The sequence below is a fragment of the Botrytis fragariae genome (genome assembly GCF_013461495.1).
Source record: "Botrytis fragariae strain BVB16 chromosome Unknown tig00000050, whole genome shotgun sequence".
Taxonomy (NCBI): Eukaryota; Fungi; Ascomycota; class Leotiomycetes; order Helotiales; family Sclerotiniaceae; genus Botrytis; species Botrytis fragariae.
Window position 1 is genome coordinate 1,250,363 of NW_023500992.1, and position 17,301 is coordinate 1,267,663.

The window sequence follows — 17,301 nt, forward strand, 5'->3', positions numbered from 1 at the left end:
GAGATTGTGTGAAGTGAAAGTTTGAAGAAAGTAATACAATGAAAACGTTTTTTTCTATGAAAAGAATTTTGTGTGAGATGATGAAACGCTAAACCTCTTGCAAAATGACGGCTCAAGCTCTAGCTCAGAACTTCAAGTATACACGCGATTACATATTCTGTTCCCAGAAGACCACACTTGCATAGCCTCTAAGCCACCAAAATTTGGGTTGAATCTACAGATTATCTAAAATCTTTGAGCTAGTTGATCGAAGTTAGATTCCCAGTTTACTGAGATTTCATGAACACTGGAATTTGCCATGATTCTAAGTTTGACTCCAATTGTTACTTTGTATCCATGTTTGCAGCATTCCATTCATCAAGTTGGTCCTGATTTTGAACTTGCAGTACAATTGAATCAACATGAGCTGCAGAGGTCTTAACCATTCCCTTAATTGAAAGCATGATCTTCATACGATTTTTCTAAGCTGACTGTGGAAAGCAGTGCTATGATGGCTGAGACGTCGATCAAACTTACAATTGTAAGTCGTATGATTACAACTGACGCGAAGAGTTTTATCTCTATAATTGAGGTCGAGGTGCATTTGTGCTCTACACAAATTAGCCAACACGTGTCGCTTTCCTTCTCCATTGGCGTCTTCCGTCCTTCGCCACCAATGTTGAAATTTACTGGGTATAGATGTGAAGTTTCACAGAATCCCGTGAAGATGTCATTTCAATCAGTGTCTTTAAAGCTCCAATACCGATAGATGAGGTGACAGATATCAGCAATACTCTTTTACGCCAATTTCCTTTTCACCTTGGGTGGTCTGTCTGAGGCTTATCCTCACCATCACACACGTCTATCTTTCTGTAAATTTCTTGAAAAATCATGTTCTATTTCTCCTTCCGACAATAAAGCTCAGATATACCATTTTAGGTTTCGATCAATGAGTCATTTGGATTTGAAGATATCCATCCACCCCGCTGTTACGGAGATAATCAAAGATACACTCAATGCAAGTGATTGAGTAAGTTCACTGCCTGTAACTCTAAGCCATCTGCTCTATGTAGTGATACGCTTGATTGACAGGTCTCCATTGCTTTGAAGCACGTTTTTCTGTCAAATATACATTTGTGGTTATATGGTGCTCCAATATCACCGTTGGGAAAGGAAATCGGATTATGTACTTGATTTCCAACGTAGAGTTAACATCAGGACTCACTTAATAGCTATACAAGGAAACACTTAGATTTGGGCTTCTCCTTTTCCCACGATAAACCTCATCCGCTCCATTCCCTTTGTGCCCATCACTTTAAACGTAAGCTTCCGCTAAGTCAGATTCGCGACCTCTCTATTGGGCTCGAATCCTTCTCCGGTAGTTTCAACGCTTCTTCCTTATCTTTCTCTCCATCCATCAGGTCCTTTCTTAGTATATATCTCTAGACTTCTCTACTTTAAGTCTTGTTTGTAATTAATTCTGTTCGTTAAAAATGAAGAGGCTGAATAGCTTGTTGAAGTTGGACTTATTGATTTCTAAAAGGGAAAAGACGATATAAAAGGAAACAAACTCATCTGCACAGCCAATTCTTGTGTAACTCATACCAAAAAGTTTAACTCTGAATTCAATCTGTCTGATTGAAATAAAACCTTGTGTTTCAAGGTATTGTGATGGAATGAATCAATTGTCTATATTAGAGAACGGTGAAACATTATATAAAGAATAAATTTAAAAGAGTTTTAGTCCTATCCGATAGGACCTAGGATCAAAGACTAGCGAGCAGGAATGCTGTTTGTATGAGAAGAAACGGATGACGTAGCACCTAAAATGGTAGGTCCTAAATGTCAAATTTGTATTCTGTCTGAACAGATAGTTATTTACAAGAAATATTAGGCCTTAAATAATGGCTACTGAAAGAGCTAGTTTCTCTCGCTTGTGTATGGGATTACTGTACAGTGACTATTGAATTGAAATCATTCACTTCGTTCACACAAATACCCCACCTACCAGTCCGAGGCCAGCAAGGTTTAATTGACAAAACATTTATGCTCTCTTCATAGCCTCCAACAAGATGTTAGCATCATCCTGAAAATTCTGTTTCCATGCTTCTTCTCCTCTTGACGGTTTCCAGCCAAGACTCCTTGCAACACTCGCTACGGTGCGTGCGTTGCTTGCATATCCAGATTCCACATAGGTTCTCGCGTTGCTAGAATCATCGGCGAGATTCGTAAAACCCATTGTCGGTGCCAGAAGTGCTGTCCCCTCTTCCAAATCTACGTGAGTAATTGTCTTTTCCGGTATTAGTCCATTCTTATAGCATACTTCGGCCAAGCCTGATGTCAATTCCAACCATGAATGTTGTCCATTGGAACTGAAAATGATCCCCTTCTTTCCACTAGGGATAGATTCAACATTCCCCTCCATAATCTCTTGCGCAACGAGAGCATACAGGTCAGCTAGATCCCTCACATGCACATGACCCCAGATTCCCGCTCCATCGCCAAGCACCACTGGCTTTTTCACTTGCACTAGTGCCTTCATGGTGTATAGTGCCAGACTCTGTGTGTTGAATAGACCGGTTCCAATTCCATAGATGATGGGACTCATGATCACAAGGGTCTTAACGCCTAGCTGAAGACCAGTATCTACAACGCCTAGCTCAGCAGTTCGCTGAGGGTAAGCGTGCTTATCTTCTAGCTTCTTCTCGAAGGTGTACACATCATCTTTGACATCGTCCCATTCATGGGTGGGCATAGGGTTTGAAATCGGCCGATCACCGATGTTAGAGATCCCGGACGTATGGACCATCCACACCTCACATCCCAGAGACTTTTTTCGTTGCGCTAGGCCACGCACCAAAGCCTGCGAGGAAGCAGCATGCATTCCTGAGGTAGTATTGATGACAATGTCGTGCTGAGAAGCGACCTCAATGGTACGGTCTAAGTCGTCGAGATCTTCATAGAGAACTGGCTTGACACGATCGCCGTAGGCAGATGTGAGCTGGGCAGCGCGTTCACTGCCACGAAGCAGACAAGTAATACAAGCTGATTTCAACGATGGTGCGGATGAATTGAGGATGGTGGCAAGTACAGTCCCACCGATGTAGCCTGTCGCTCCAGTGAGAAGTATCTTCTTTGATTCTTGTGACATCATTCCGTTTTCGTGAATATCTCAAACAAAATTCCCAATCGAAGTGTTGTGATAGCTGAGCGTTGCGAAAGACAAAGCTTATGAGGATGAAAAGAAAATGTTCGGGATGAATAGCGTGATGCACTTACATTTATATATGAACTGAATTGCTGTCTCCACCATCGATTGGAATAATGACTTGATCCGCCGGTTCTCGGTGCTAAAAAGTATATTGACTTGATTCACCGGCTCTCGGTACCGAACAGGATGAGGATTTGATCCGCCGACTCTCGGTGCTAAAAATTGGTACGTGTTGGAAAGATATGGCACGTGCACCTTAAGTGCATATATGACATCTTCTCCTTCTTAAATTAGTTCGATTTAGATCACTACATTCAATTCTACATAATCAATAATGCATGCATTACACTGGCCCGCTCTCTTTGTTGTGAATAGTACGCGATATTAGACTTTTAGACCCACGCATTGCTTAGGCATCAATTGTTAATGTACTCGTAGCCTCAATAACGGTAATACCGAAGGATTTGATAATATCATGATCTGAATAAAGAAGAAAAATCTCGGAGTTTATCTCCCTTCGGTTCTCCGGGTTAAAGTATCATGTATATTTGTAGATACTATTATATAACATATTTATATATCTTATAATATTATTTTATTTATTTCATTCCTTACATTCTAATTCTATAAAATTATTTATTACTGTTGGTATCACTATGGGGATGGTGAAGTCAATATAGTACTATGGTTCACACTGCTGTAATTGTGTGAACGTAAGTGAATGACTTTAATTCAATGGCTACTGTACTACACCTAAGCGAAAGAGACTAGCTCTTTCAGTAGGTCTATATAAGACCTACTACTTCCTGTACATAGCTAGCTCTCTAGATAGAATACAATATAGACAATTAGGACCTACAGTTCGTAGGTGCTACGTCTTTCGTATCCTTCTCAAACCAATAGTAATATTGCTTGAGGTTCTAAAAGCTAGGGCTACGAAATGTATATGCTATAGTACCGAGGCACTAGCGCAAGCGCTAGTGCGGTCACATGATCCCTGTCCCGACAATCACAATAAAAAATAACATTTTTAATAATTCGATTTATTTAGTTGTTCGAGAATACTCTTACTGTCACGGGTTTAATACGTAGTTATGTTGATGCCTTAGGCATCCACCCTCCATATAGTCGGCGCCTCTCCGCCTCCTTCTTTACTCCTTGTAGAATATCATACATCTTACCTAGTACCTATCTCTTGCACCGTGATACTTACTAATAAAAAAAAATTATTTTTATTTCCTAATACAATTATATAAAATGTAAACGAAAATAAGCTTCTTTATAAAGATAATAAATTTTTATACCTTTTAATCATTAATAATACTATTTATCTTTTAAATCGTATTTAATTCAATATTGTCACGAGAGAATTAAGCCTATATAAACCCAATTAGCCTAAGGCTATTGGTGGCGTCACTTTTAGCGTCACAAATATAATATATACTACAAACTAGTTTATTTATATCATATAAATACTAAAAGAAAATCACTTAATATGTATAACACTTTGCCTTAGAGGAACTGTATTTGCAGAGTACAATTTATCCTTAGAATCTACGACTACAGAACTAGGAGTAAAGCGTTTGTAGGGCGCTTCTATATACTAGCTATGTATACGTGATTGTACACATAAGCGATCGCATTGCGATTGAGTGCGATCCGTGACAATACCTAGAAAATACTTACTTTAATTTCTTACTAATTGAACTCATCGCCGAACCCTTGAAGAGCCTGAAAGGGTTAGTTAAGGATACAATGCTGGGTTACAGTAGATAGACATTTGACATCTCAGTATCATTCATAGCTATCCGTTGAATCCAGACTGTGGTGTAGAACGTAGAGAGATAATAAAGGGGTTTTAGTTTACATGATTTATTCCTACTCGATTACTACTTGATTACTATGTGTAATTATATAATATGATTTCCACTTCTGATTTGAAACTATTCATCGTAGGTCATGAGCATATAGTGAATTTGATTTTTAAGAGAATAAGACTAGTAGTTTTGGTCTAAATAGGAAGCTGACTCTGATCAACAATGAATAATGATTATGAATACCTATAATTAGTAATAAAAGTGAAATTACTTTCAATTGTTTTTATTGCTCTTTGTATATTTATTTAATTTTGTCTATTTTTATTACTACAGTGCAACAATTTACATTCCCAACTTCTTAGACAAACGTTGCCAAATTGCAATTCAACATCATTACCTCCACAATTATATCAACAGTAGACAATAGTCTCGGAAATCTAGGTGCCAGCATTGGCACAATCAGTCTCTTCGTCGATGATTTCGTTTCAACATATAATGTATTTCCAGACAAGTCAACTCAGAAGCAACAGGTTAATGTATTCCTGCAGTCACTCCCCGATCAAACACCGAATTAGTAGCCAGAGCTTCCGGAGAAGTTCTCAATGATGTATGTCTCTTCCTCAAACTACCTGCCTTCATAAGATAGCTCCCCAGAAATATCTAACATCATCTATCCTTTAGTACGAAAGCATCCCCATCGGCGGTATCTCTCAACTTACCAGCAGCGTCCCACTAACCTTCTACAACCCACTCACCTATGGTGGTACCTGGCGCCCCATTATGAAAACCGACGCTGCAGCCCTCCTGCAACAAATCTATGGTCAGCAAGCTGCCCTCGGTTTCAACGGCTCCACTATCACATCCGTTTATCTCGCTTCTCCTGTTGCTTCTTTCAAAGCCAATTATGCAAGTTTTGCATGCTACGTTAGTATCACGACGACTGTGAGTCCAGGGTTGCGTGTACGGTACAGGTTATGGCATTCAAGACGGATGGGTCGACGTATGAGGATGTGGCGGGGTGTGGCGGGGTGTGGATGTGATGGGTTGGGACTTGGTGCGTTTCTTCTCTCTCTCTGAATTTCTACGCACATGGACACATGTTAATCTTCACCTCTTTTTCTACGCAGTCGAACAATGCACATTCCCCAGCACATGGACAAACGTCGTCAAGCTTTCCTTCCAAATCGTCACATCTGAGTTTTTGCAAGAGGTAGGTTCGTCTCTGGGTAGACTACTGGGAGGATTGATTCGAACGGTGGGATCGATTGGGTTAATTGTTGATAATTTCGATGCGAATTATAATTGTGTCGCTAGAAAGACAAATTCTGTGGTTGCGCCGGAACTTTGTGGATGAGTGGAAATTTTGGGAGGGGATGGAATAAGGGGGTGTGGGATGAGAGAAATGGGGTGGGATGGAAGAAGATGGAGAGGTGTGGGGAAGTAGAGGAGGTAGGTATCACATCTCGAAAACAAATATGATTATTTTACATTTCCTATATATGGTCTTTTCTCTAGTCACTTTTTACTAGGTACCTATGTAGCTTATTTGAATCTTCATTCATTCCTCTCACATCCAACTGTCCCTCTCTTCAGGGACCAAACAAGCCCTTTTACATATGTCCCCAAACACTTATTTGAGAATCACTGAATAAATAAATGAATAAATACATAAAACATCCATTCACTTTCCTAGTCCTTACTAACATCTCAGTTTTTCGGCAGGGGAGGAGAAGAGACGAATTAATCAATGAATGATCAATCAAAATACATCTATCCATCCACCCATCCATTTACCCACCCATCTATCAATCTACAAACGATCATCGAGTCTTTGAAGAAAACTCGTGATAGAGACAAAATATATAAAAACTCTACATATGATCTATCGACCTACGTACACACATCTTTTCCATATCTCCGCAATCCTTTCCCCATTCTTTCCTACCCCTCTTGCACTCTCCCACAAAAACAGATAGATATGATATCATCAATCAATCCCCCTCTCTCACACAATAACTCTACAACTACAAACCCAACAGAAAATTCAAATATATATGTATATACTCCCTCCCATCCCCCTTCCATATCACCTATTCCCAAATCCCCCTCCCTCCTCAAAAAAATATCCAAAAAATTCAAAAGAAATCCAAAAAAAAAAAAAGATATTCGAAGGGAATTGAGCCCAACGGGGGGGTCGAACCCCCAACCTTGTGATTGACAAATTTCATCTCTCGATGTATAAGAGTCACACGCTCTACCGATTGAGCTAGCCGGGCAGGCTTTGATATTTAGTTATGGACACGAGAGCTGTTTGGATTTATAAAACAGTACGAAAACCCACATGGATGAAGAGGAGGGAGAGAAATTTTCTTCTAAAAATTTAGAAGAAAAAAAAGTTTGGGGGCTCGGATAATGCTGGTAGGTACCTAGTGGGGAGTGGAGTCACAATCTAGTAGTGTGTCAGGGAGTGAAATAAGCGAAGCCGATGTGGAGACCAGAGTCGGGAGTATACCCACCCTTATTATGTAGGAGAGCTCGAAATCCATACTAAAATTAGTGTGCAAAACACCTACTACATACCTACTTATTCATCACCACTACCACTACAAGCTCCGTGGTACTACGTCAAGACCCTTTCCTTCGAACTGGCATCCCGTATTTGCACAATCTAAAGTATAAGCCCCGAATAGAGTATATAACACGAAGCACAATCTCAATCTCAACATAAACAAATTCCACCCAGAAAGAACTTTCACCCCAAGGGAAATAAATCTCGAGGGAAATTCAAAACTCCCATAAAGAATCTCATTTTCTTCCATTTCAGCCGAGTAATCTTCTACCATCAAATTTCGCATTGAGTTTCGTTATATAATTATTCAAGTATTCAAATATTCCAACCCCCATCACTCAATTCATCTTTTCCTCCGATATTGAATCCAAACAATCATTACATGTACAATATACGGAGCAATATCAATAAAAATCACGCCCCGATATTGGCGAAATCTTAGTTTGATGACCTGCATGAGGAGTGAAGAGGTCACAAACAAAAGCCAGATACTCTGCTTCGCGACAAACCCAGATTGTGCACCAGTGCCTTGGGTACGCAATATCCGAGAAACAACAAGTTTAGCCAAAGCACAAACATCATATGAAACGACCAGCACCAAGACCGCAAATGGAAACGCGCTCCAGATCCAGAAGTTTTGACAAACGGCGGCCTCGTAGGGCTGGGTAACATCTACAATGTCTGCTAATAGATTGAGAATAAATAGGACTCCGATGGCTATTCAGTTTGAAATGTTTAGTAGAGTTTTGTAAACATTCCATTTCCGGATCAAGGAATAATGAGCTGGGAGGAAAACGATTGGGACTATGGCTGTTATAAATGTGAATGGGACTGCGGATATAAAATTGTATCTGACCGGCCACTTAGAAACATTGATTTCTATGGCGTTCATATCGAAGAATGTCTAACATTGTGATTAGCAAATAATCATAAAACAGAGTGGAAGCGTTGCGAGATGGGTTAAAAATGCTCACCCCAACGAGACTTAGTGGTAGGAATAAAGAAGCCAGAATAGTAAGAGTAGTTGCTGTAGCCTTTTGGTCCAAGTCAAGCTGTGCAAGGATCTGATTCCATCAGTATGTTCAATGCATGATTTTCGACATCTATAAATAACGTACCATTCTACGGACAGCATGAGATATGTCGTAGACAACTTGCAATTCAACATCTAGGGTTAGGCTTTGATCGACTATGTGTTGAACCCAGTCTGGAACCGTGCTACACCACTGTTCCGGAAACACAGAAGCCTCCTTTCTGAGGCGACCGGACGCAATTTGAACAGATTCGATATGATGGATATACACGAGACATGCGTTCGCCCAACCGGCTTTTGGTTTTGCCGCATTCTTGAGTTTCTGCTCTAAATATCAATCTCGATAACGATGTTGAGAGTCAAAACAAGTAATTAATAAAGCGGCCTTACAATTTCATAAATCCTTCTCATCAAAACCCGTAATGCAAGCCGACTATCGTTGAAGCCTATTTTGTAGACTATCTTTACAAGATCCAACTAGTGAGAAAGAGATTATGGGTGGAGGTTATTGGTCATCCCTTGCGATGAAATCTGATCTCGAACGTTTCTGTCAAGAGTTGATGCGGTCTCAAGACTCTGGAAGACGACAATACTCCGCCAACTATTACCATTTGCCGAAGTAGATCCCCAAATAGAGTATTGAGATATTTCCAAGGGGTATTGTCCATGTGGCTTATAATTATCATGTAGGACTCATCTATAGAAGGTGGCGGTACCGCGCTGGGGAATGTGTGCACTTCTGTGGATGTTTTTCGAGCTCTAGTTGCGCATAACTTAAAGTTGTCAAACGAATGCCAGAGAGAGCATCTTTGGGCATCGACAATATGCTGTTTCAATTCCCAGGGAAATTCTGCTATGATACCGTTAATTCTACAGAAGGGTGATAGCCAACAAGTCACATACCTTCTTGGATATCGTCAAGAATTTGTGAGTTGTTTGATTCTGCGTATCCAATAATTGAGTCCATAAGAGATGAAATATCCAGCGTACGATACTGAAAAAATGACTTTCCCAGAAAAATACTAGCAACCACGGCCAATTTGCAAATCAATGCCGTAAAAGGAGTGTCGGAGGTAAGGCTCCGTATGTGCATATTCATTAAAGACACCGTTTTAGTCGGAGGTGGTGAAATGTCAGCACGCAACGAGATGGAACTTAAAAGGTGTAATGTTAGCAGAATTTCTTGCGTTTGATTAACAATAAGATGGTGTAGCATACCACATTATATTATGAACTGAATGATCCTATAAACAAATCCTATAAGTTATCTGACGTAAATAAGAAGCATCTCAATCAAACCCACACTTGCTTTTAAAGCAAGCCAAAACTCTTCCAGGCTTTTCAATGGTTCAGATCCGCGCTCAATCGTGACTAAAAAGGAAAATATATCGTTAGCTGCTAATTTCTAGGTACGAAATCAAGAACTTACTATTAGCATCCGTGGATAATACAATCAATGAGATCCAGATATAATCCGGGGCGTCTAAATCACTTGTGTATAACCTCATGTTGGCCCAAAATTTCTCGAGAACTTCGATTGATTCTCGTCCTTTAGTTTGAACCAGATCCAGCTTGCTTAAAAGATCGTGATCAAATGGATCAGCGGCAATCAACTGCTGAATCTCTAATTCGGATTCTTCAACAGACTTCTTCAAAGCAGAGAGTATTTCGTCTCTGAGATCTTTCTCGTCCATCTTCGTCGCAGAAGGATGTTGACCATGATTTCAAAACCGATAGAACTTTTCGTGGACGACACCAAATCAAAGACCGTTTCGTGTTCTCAGCTTAAATCAAGTGAAGCAAACCCCTCAATACAGAATGAGAAACTCCCAGAATAAGAGATAATCGTATGCGCACTATATATCAGTCAAAAATTACTCCCAGCCTCATCAAGTATGAATACGATATGCAGCTGAGCGGCCATATAGTTTCCACGCTCGTTTCTCTATTGGTAGATATCACCCAGAAATAAACCACGATGAATCGCAATAAGTATGAAGAATATAACTTGATGAGCAGATGATCATGTATACTTAGAGCCTGTGTTGGTGTCCCCACGGGGATGGTGAAGTCAATATAGTATTAAGATTTATAATGTTGTAATACTGCTCAAGGGCCTAAAAACTAAGACTATGTAATCTATACGTTAAAGTATCAAGATGCTAGTGCTTACACTAATAGTCTAGAATCACGTGGTTCCTACCCGAATAATCTATTTAACGACTAGATTTCTGCAAACCTGATTTTGATTGTGAACTCCATAGATAGCGTTTGTTTTATTAATGATTAAACGCTTCACCAAAGAGAAAGAGGTAATAATTAGAGTAGATAGATAGGTAGACAGTTAAAGAGATATATATGTGATTCTTTTGATTTGTTCCGAGACATTTGTCTTCCTACTTCGTGATAACCGACGTGTATAATAATGCAGATATCATATTGAGAACTTATTTAAATCCCCTTCTTAATCTCATGTAGGTTTTCCATCCAGTGAGAGGGAATATTAATACTCGGAACTATATACAAGAAACTCCATTTCATCTCGTCTCGTTTTTTCCCTCGCAGATTCAAAAATTCCCATTGACAATTCTCAAGAAGCCATCCAAAAATCCTGATATATCGATATAATTCCTCAATGCATGAATGCGCATATATATTTTAATCCCAATCCTACTTCCCATTTCGATGCTAATCCCAATCCCAATTCCAATCTCCCTCAAACAAACCCATAATAATCATAATAATACCCCGCACTCAAAACCCAAAACCCAAAACCTAACTCCTAACCCCAACCCGTTGTCTATTCCCCCCACCCTGCACCATCCCATTTAAACTTCCCAAACTCCCCGTTCCCGAATGCGCGCTCCCACTCCCTCTACTCCTCGTTTCCCTCCTCTGTCCACTACCCCCGACATCAAATTCTCCCGCTCCGCCAACCGTAAAATCTCCAATCGCACTTCCATCCATACTAAAAACTGTATTTTTCCCCGGCATTGTATTCCCATCAATACTCAGACCTTTGAGTCCTCCCACCATCATATCGATTTCCAAACTCTTATCACCGCTAAAAGTTCTGACTCCAAATCCTCTTCCTCTTCGAGAAGGTTGACCGAGTGTTGCCAAGAGTTCTGGTTCTTCTTCGCTTGAGATCAAAACTTCTTTTTCATGCGAATGTTGATATTCAATCCCTTGAGGATTCGGATCACATTCATTCGCAAACTCATTTCGATATTGATGCTCATTATTTGCAAACTCATTTCGATATTGGTGCTCGTCACCCGCAAGCTCATGTCGATATTCATGCTCATCATCTGCACCTTTTCCCTTTACACGTTCCGGACTAACACTTGCGGCTTTAAATCGACTCCAATATTCCCTCTCTTCTTCCTCATCATAAGATTCATCATCATCATCATACTCATCATGATCTGCAAATTTATACTCATGATCCGATCCCACATGTTTCACATTTCCTAAAACCCCCGATAATTCATCTTCGTCATCCGCAAGATCATCATCGATGACCACCGGATAACTTCCACTTTGAGGTTTATTGTGTCCCAAACTATGCATTTCATCTTCACTATCCCATCCACCAATATTCCTGTCACTCGTAAAGCTAAAGGCTTTTTTAAGGATAGGCGAGACAGTATCTCTTTCTTTTCTTGCAGAAACCTTACTCCAGATAGGTATTTCAACACCTGGTAATCCAATATTTTCACAATTCAACAAATTTGCCATATCCAAGACACTAATCCACATGGGACAAATATATCCGACGTTTCTGCGCTGACTCCATGCCAATACACTACCAGCAATTCTACCACTATTATTGCCTGGTCCTGTACTGATATCATCTCCTCGTTCCAAAACCCACGCTCCACTATCACCTGGAACCCCAATTTTACCCGCGACTTGCCAACTCATGGAAGGAGTTTTTCGACCATAAATTTTGAGAATGGACATTGAAGGAAGTATTCGTCCGGTTTGTGTGCCACTTGTTCTAGCTGTACATTTCACTGGTAGATCTGGAAGATCTGTTAAAGGTACCACGCCTGTCGGTTGTGTTATCAGAGACATCGAGGAAGAAAGATCTGGTAGACGATCTTCTTCAAATTCGAAAAGACACCAATCTATTTCATGGGTTATATTTTCATGAGCTAATCGACGAATTCCGGAACTCGTATAAACACTACCCAGTAAAAATGAATCCAAATGATCCTCGTCTCTAGTTTCGGGATCAGGATAAAAATTTGGATCAATGTCATCGATAGCTGGTTGGGTGACTGGATAGTTGTGGACGTTTGATGAAGAGACTGGAATAGGAGGGATATCTCCTGGTTCGAGAGTAGGGAACTCGCCATCGGAATCATCCTCATCTTCTGATGCATAAGGAGATGAATCAGAATCGAATGATGAGCCGGAAGATGAATAATCTGTAAAACTATAATTGTATTCTTCATCACCGCTCGAGTAGTAGGATGTATCCGAGTGCGTTAAATCTGGCATTTCAAGATATTGAGGATGGGCTTGAGGACGAGCTGAAGAGCGGAGAATTGGTTTTGATGGTTGAACTTGTTCTTCATCATCGTTGTCAGAAGGATCATCCAACATGTGATGAACAGACATTCCATAAGGTTTGTCATCGACTGTAACGAGACCTCCAAAGGAAACAGGTGGAAGATGATGATCATTGATATATGCCCCCATACTAGCACCATTCTTAGGACGTGCTTGATGTTCAGTGTTCTTCGCTTCAAGTTCATCACCATGTGCCATACTTCTCTTTACACCACCATTTCTTGCTCTTACAACCTTTCCACGACAAACTTTCAAGCCATATGTAGCTTTGTCATAAACAAGACTCTTCTTCAGTATACTTCGAACCTTATTGACACTTGTACATATGACGAGAATGGTAGGTTTCGTTTTCGTGGATGATTCACCAACTGATTCGAGAGAAATTTCGACTGATTCGGGATATTTTTTATAAAAACTTCGAAGAACGTGGTTGACATGTGGCATGATATTTTTATGCCACAAATTAATGTGTTCCTGACTAATCCGAATGGCGGGGAATGTCTTGAGCTTGGGTTTCGACTTGATAGGTTCAATGGCTGAGACGGAGTAGTTAGACAAAAAAATTACATGAAAGGGTCCTTGAATGGGTGTCAACTCACCAGAAGATTTCTTTTCTGGCCACTCAACAGTAGCTTTTTGAGGCGATTTTTCACGGATCGGTTTCTCACCCCAATTGATTTCTGGTTCTTGAGGAGCAGTAATGTCAATCTTTGCATCCCTTCGTTCACGATAGCCCTTGATAGATGAAGATGGGGCTTCAATCTTCACAGGTGTAGGTACAAGTGATGGCTCATCACTTCTTTCACTGTCATCATCTGAAACATCGTCAAGTGAACAACAAGTATTGAGTGCTTTCGATACACGCCAAAAGACTTTTTGATGCATAACATCTGGTCTTGCTTTTCGTGAAAGTTCTCCTTCAGGAGCACTCAAACATGCTTTCACTGCTTTGACATAGATGTTTCCACATCTAGATGCGAGACGTTTGAGAACCTCGGTAGGGTTTGAAGGGACTTGAGATGCCCTTGGAAAGAGTTCGGATAAAGAACTCCATAGACCAATTTCAAGAAGAATCATCGCAAGACTGTATAAATCCAAGGATTTACTTTCTTGAGATAGATTGGTATATTTCGTACTTCTCGGATCCAGTGGATGCTTGTACAACATACTGGCAGAGTCAAAACTTGGACCGGAATCCGTAGCTGTATCCGAAAATAAATCATAGGAGCCTAGATATGATTGCCGCATATTAACCTGTGTCAAATCAAAAGCGCGTGGTGGGGTAGGATGTTCGATGAAGAGAACATTGGAAGGGAGTAGATTGCCATGAACAATGCCTTTCGAGTGTAGATCAAACACAGCATTGGCTATGTTGTAGGCCAACCTGTACTTGACCTCTAGGTTGGGTTCGAACGCAGGACTTATTAGAAGCTCAGACAAGGAACTTATGATGGGCATCTGTAAAGTTGGGCTTTGAATGTCCATCGGTCCAAAATTTGTTGGTAAAGCAAATAATAGACAAAATCTCGAATGCTCTGCATCTTCGTAATATCCAATGAGACGAAGTAATCCGACGAGTAACCGATCTGATGAATAATAGGCCTGTGAAAGTCCAGCAAAAAGTTTCTCGAATCGAGTCATAGATGGAGTGATTCCGGTCACCGAATAGATAGGGTCATAAGGGGCATACTCGACCAAGACCGGAATCGGATCAGGAGGTTGATCAATGGCTTGCCTCAAATCCGAAGAATTGCCCGATCTCCTCATCAAAACTATCTGTCTTAATGTGTTGTTTGATATTGATCTTGAGGTACCACGAGTAGCAATGATTTGATTCCCGGTCCAGATCAATGTTGCTGGATCTATTTGCTGTGGTGCTGACATTCTAGTTGATTCAAATTGTCTCTCCTCGAATCCTGACGAGTCATCTTTGGAGCTTGAAGCTTCCGAGGTTTGTAGTCCCGTCCTTGCTGATTGACGTGTTTTTGATAGATCATATAAAGTATCAATAGACATGGTTAAATCTCGAATCAAATCCTCAAACCTCGTTTTATCCCACTGAATTAAAGCACTCTTTTCCGATTTCTCGGATGGTCTCTCGTCCGATGTCAACCTTTTGGAAGATTGCCATAAAGGTTCAGCTTCGGCCAAAATTTCCTTGATCGTTGACATAACATTTCCGACAATTTCAGATAATCCAGCTTTTGATACTGATTCATCGATATCAGGTGACTGTGAAGGATCCGACCATTCCAATCCCCACGAGACCAAACGACTTTGTTGAATACGTAATTTTCGATGTAATGATTGAAGTTCATGATCTTCGACATTCCTGACGGGCTCTTTGATGAAATCATAAATATTTTTGGTATCGGTATAGATTTTAGTTAGCCTCCTTTGAAGAGGCATTGGATTTGTAAAGTATTGATCCATGATGGGTGAAATGGATGTTGTATTACGTAGGTAGTGCCTACACTGGATAATGTCGTGTAGTGAGAGTGACTGGAGGTGTAGATGTGGTTGTGGTTATGGTTGTGGTTGTGGTATGGTTATTGTTATGGTTGTGGTTATGATTGTAGTTGTGATTGTGGGTTTTTTTGAGTTGTTCAGATCATGCAAGACGGCGGGTAATGGATAAACAGCGATAGAAAGTGGAGTACCAACAAGCAACCCCTCAATTTGGAGAAGATGTGAATTAAACTGATAACGGGAATGAACTGGTGAAGAGAAGAGAAGATGCAGAAGAAGGAGCGGTAGAAGGAAAAGGGATTACTGTATGATATGATTGTATGTGTGAAGCCAAAAGAAGGAAAAGAGTCAACAATCAAAGTGAAATAATCAATGGATCAAGCTAGATGATAAGAGGTCAAGGTACCAAGGTAAGTAGAGCAAGTGTTGATGAATTATGTAACTCTCTCTCTCATTTCTATCATTCGGGAGACATAATTTGATTGAATTCGGATGCCTACAGATCTTCGCCGTCCCAGATATTGTTGCCTGGAATGAAGATATAGACGATGATTGGTTGAGAATGATTATGTAATACGCATCTGGCCCAAAGATGCACAGGATGCACGAGATGCGGCAAAGGTGGAGGAGTGGAGGGAGGACTTTGGCGGGTATTGGCTGGGGATAACTGTAGAGGGCGGAAAAGGAAAAGAAGATTTTGAGAGATGTCAGACAAGTTCGATATGATTCATGTACGAGTCGTGGAGTAAATGAATACCATGTTCGATAGGTACCGTGTGTAAATACAAGAAGACTCAAGGAGGACGTGGGAAGACCAAAAAACCGTCAGCTGGCGATTGATGCATCTCTGCCGTCGAGGTCGAGGTCAAGGTCAAGGTCGAGGTCGAGGCTATCTTGGCGATCGATTGGCATGAAAGCTGAGAACCTATGAGCTGTACCTACCTGGGTGTGCAGATTGCTGGAGGTGAATATGTCGATTTCACGTGAGCTGATAGAAAATGGGTGGTGGCTTTTTACTATGTGGCACAGTACCTAGTAGTCATAGAATAGAAGAGCTTCCTTTCCCCGGATCTTCCATTCGTCGATCGTTTTCTACTTACTGGGTACTGGGCAGGTGGGTAGCTAGCTAGCTTCTTTAGATATTCTCCTCCAACTTCACATGTTTATGCTCCATATATAATCATGTATCTTTCTTCCTTTCGTATCATACATGATTACATTGACTTCCTATTCCTATTGCCATTCCTATCCCTATCAAAGCCAAAGCATCAAAATACTGGAGCCTACGGAAGGCGAAATGCAAAGACCGGAAAAACAAATGCACGACAACATTGAAACCACGTGGGTACGCGCAATCATGATGATTACGAGGATCTCAGCTCATGTTTTCTTACTTGGCCATGAGGGATACACATATCCACATACATACACTAGGTGACTACCTAGTCGGTACGTCTGACATATCCGGCTTGCAGACTCTCTTCATTCGGATAACCTATCACATGATCCTCATCCACTTTTATTCCGTGTCTTTTTTCCCAATTCGGATTAAAGCTGACTTCTCCCATGATACCGGTACATGTATATTCAATCGATGCTGCCTATTTCCAAGAAAGCACCATCACGCCTCAATCGTGCATCA

The 17,301-nt window shown here is 40.6% G+C and overlaps 3 protein-coding genes across 3 annotated transcripts; 1 reads left to right on the forward strand and 2 right to left on the reverse strand.

Moving 5' to 3' along the window:
- Positions 1–2,023: 2,023 nt before the first annotated feature.
- Bfra_004388 (putative nad dependent epimerase dehydratase family protein) lies at positions 2,024–3,130 on the reverse strand (the record flags this gene model as incomplete). The annotated part of the gene is made up of 1 exon (XM_037334795.1): positions 2,024–3,130. The coding sequence occupies one exon, from the start codon at positions 3,128–3,130 to the stop codon at positions 2,024–2,026; it is 1,107 nt and encodes a 368-aa protein (XP_037193329.1).
- Positions 3,131–5,369: 2,239 nt separating this feature from the next.
- Positions 5,370–6,361, forward strand: Bfra_004389 (uncharacterized protein; the record flags this gene model as incomplete). The annotated part of the gene is made up of 4 exons (XM_037334796.1): positions 5,370–5,469; positions 5,556–5,614; positions 5,689–6,061; positions 6,222–6,361. Coding segments are annotated over 4 exons (672 nt in total), but the record flags the coding sequence as incomplete, so codon positions are not given.
- Positions 6,362–11,384: 5,023 nt separating this feature from the next.
- Positions 11,385–15,623, reverse strand: Bfra_004390 (putative het-s domain containing protein; the record flags this gene model as incomplete). Its single annotated transcript, XM_037334797.1, has 1 exon — positions 11,385–15,623. One exon carries the CDS (start codon positions 15,621–15,623, stop codon positions 11,385–11,387), a length of 4,239 nt encoding a protein of 1,412 aa, XP_037193331.1.
- Between the last annotated feature and the right edge of the window lie 1,678 nt (positions 15,624–17,301).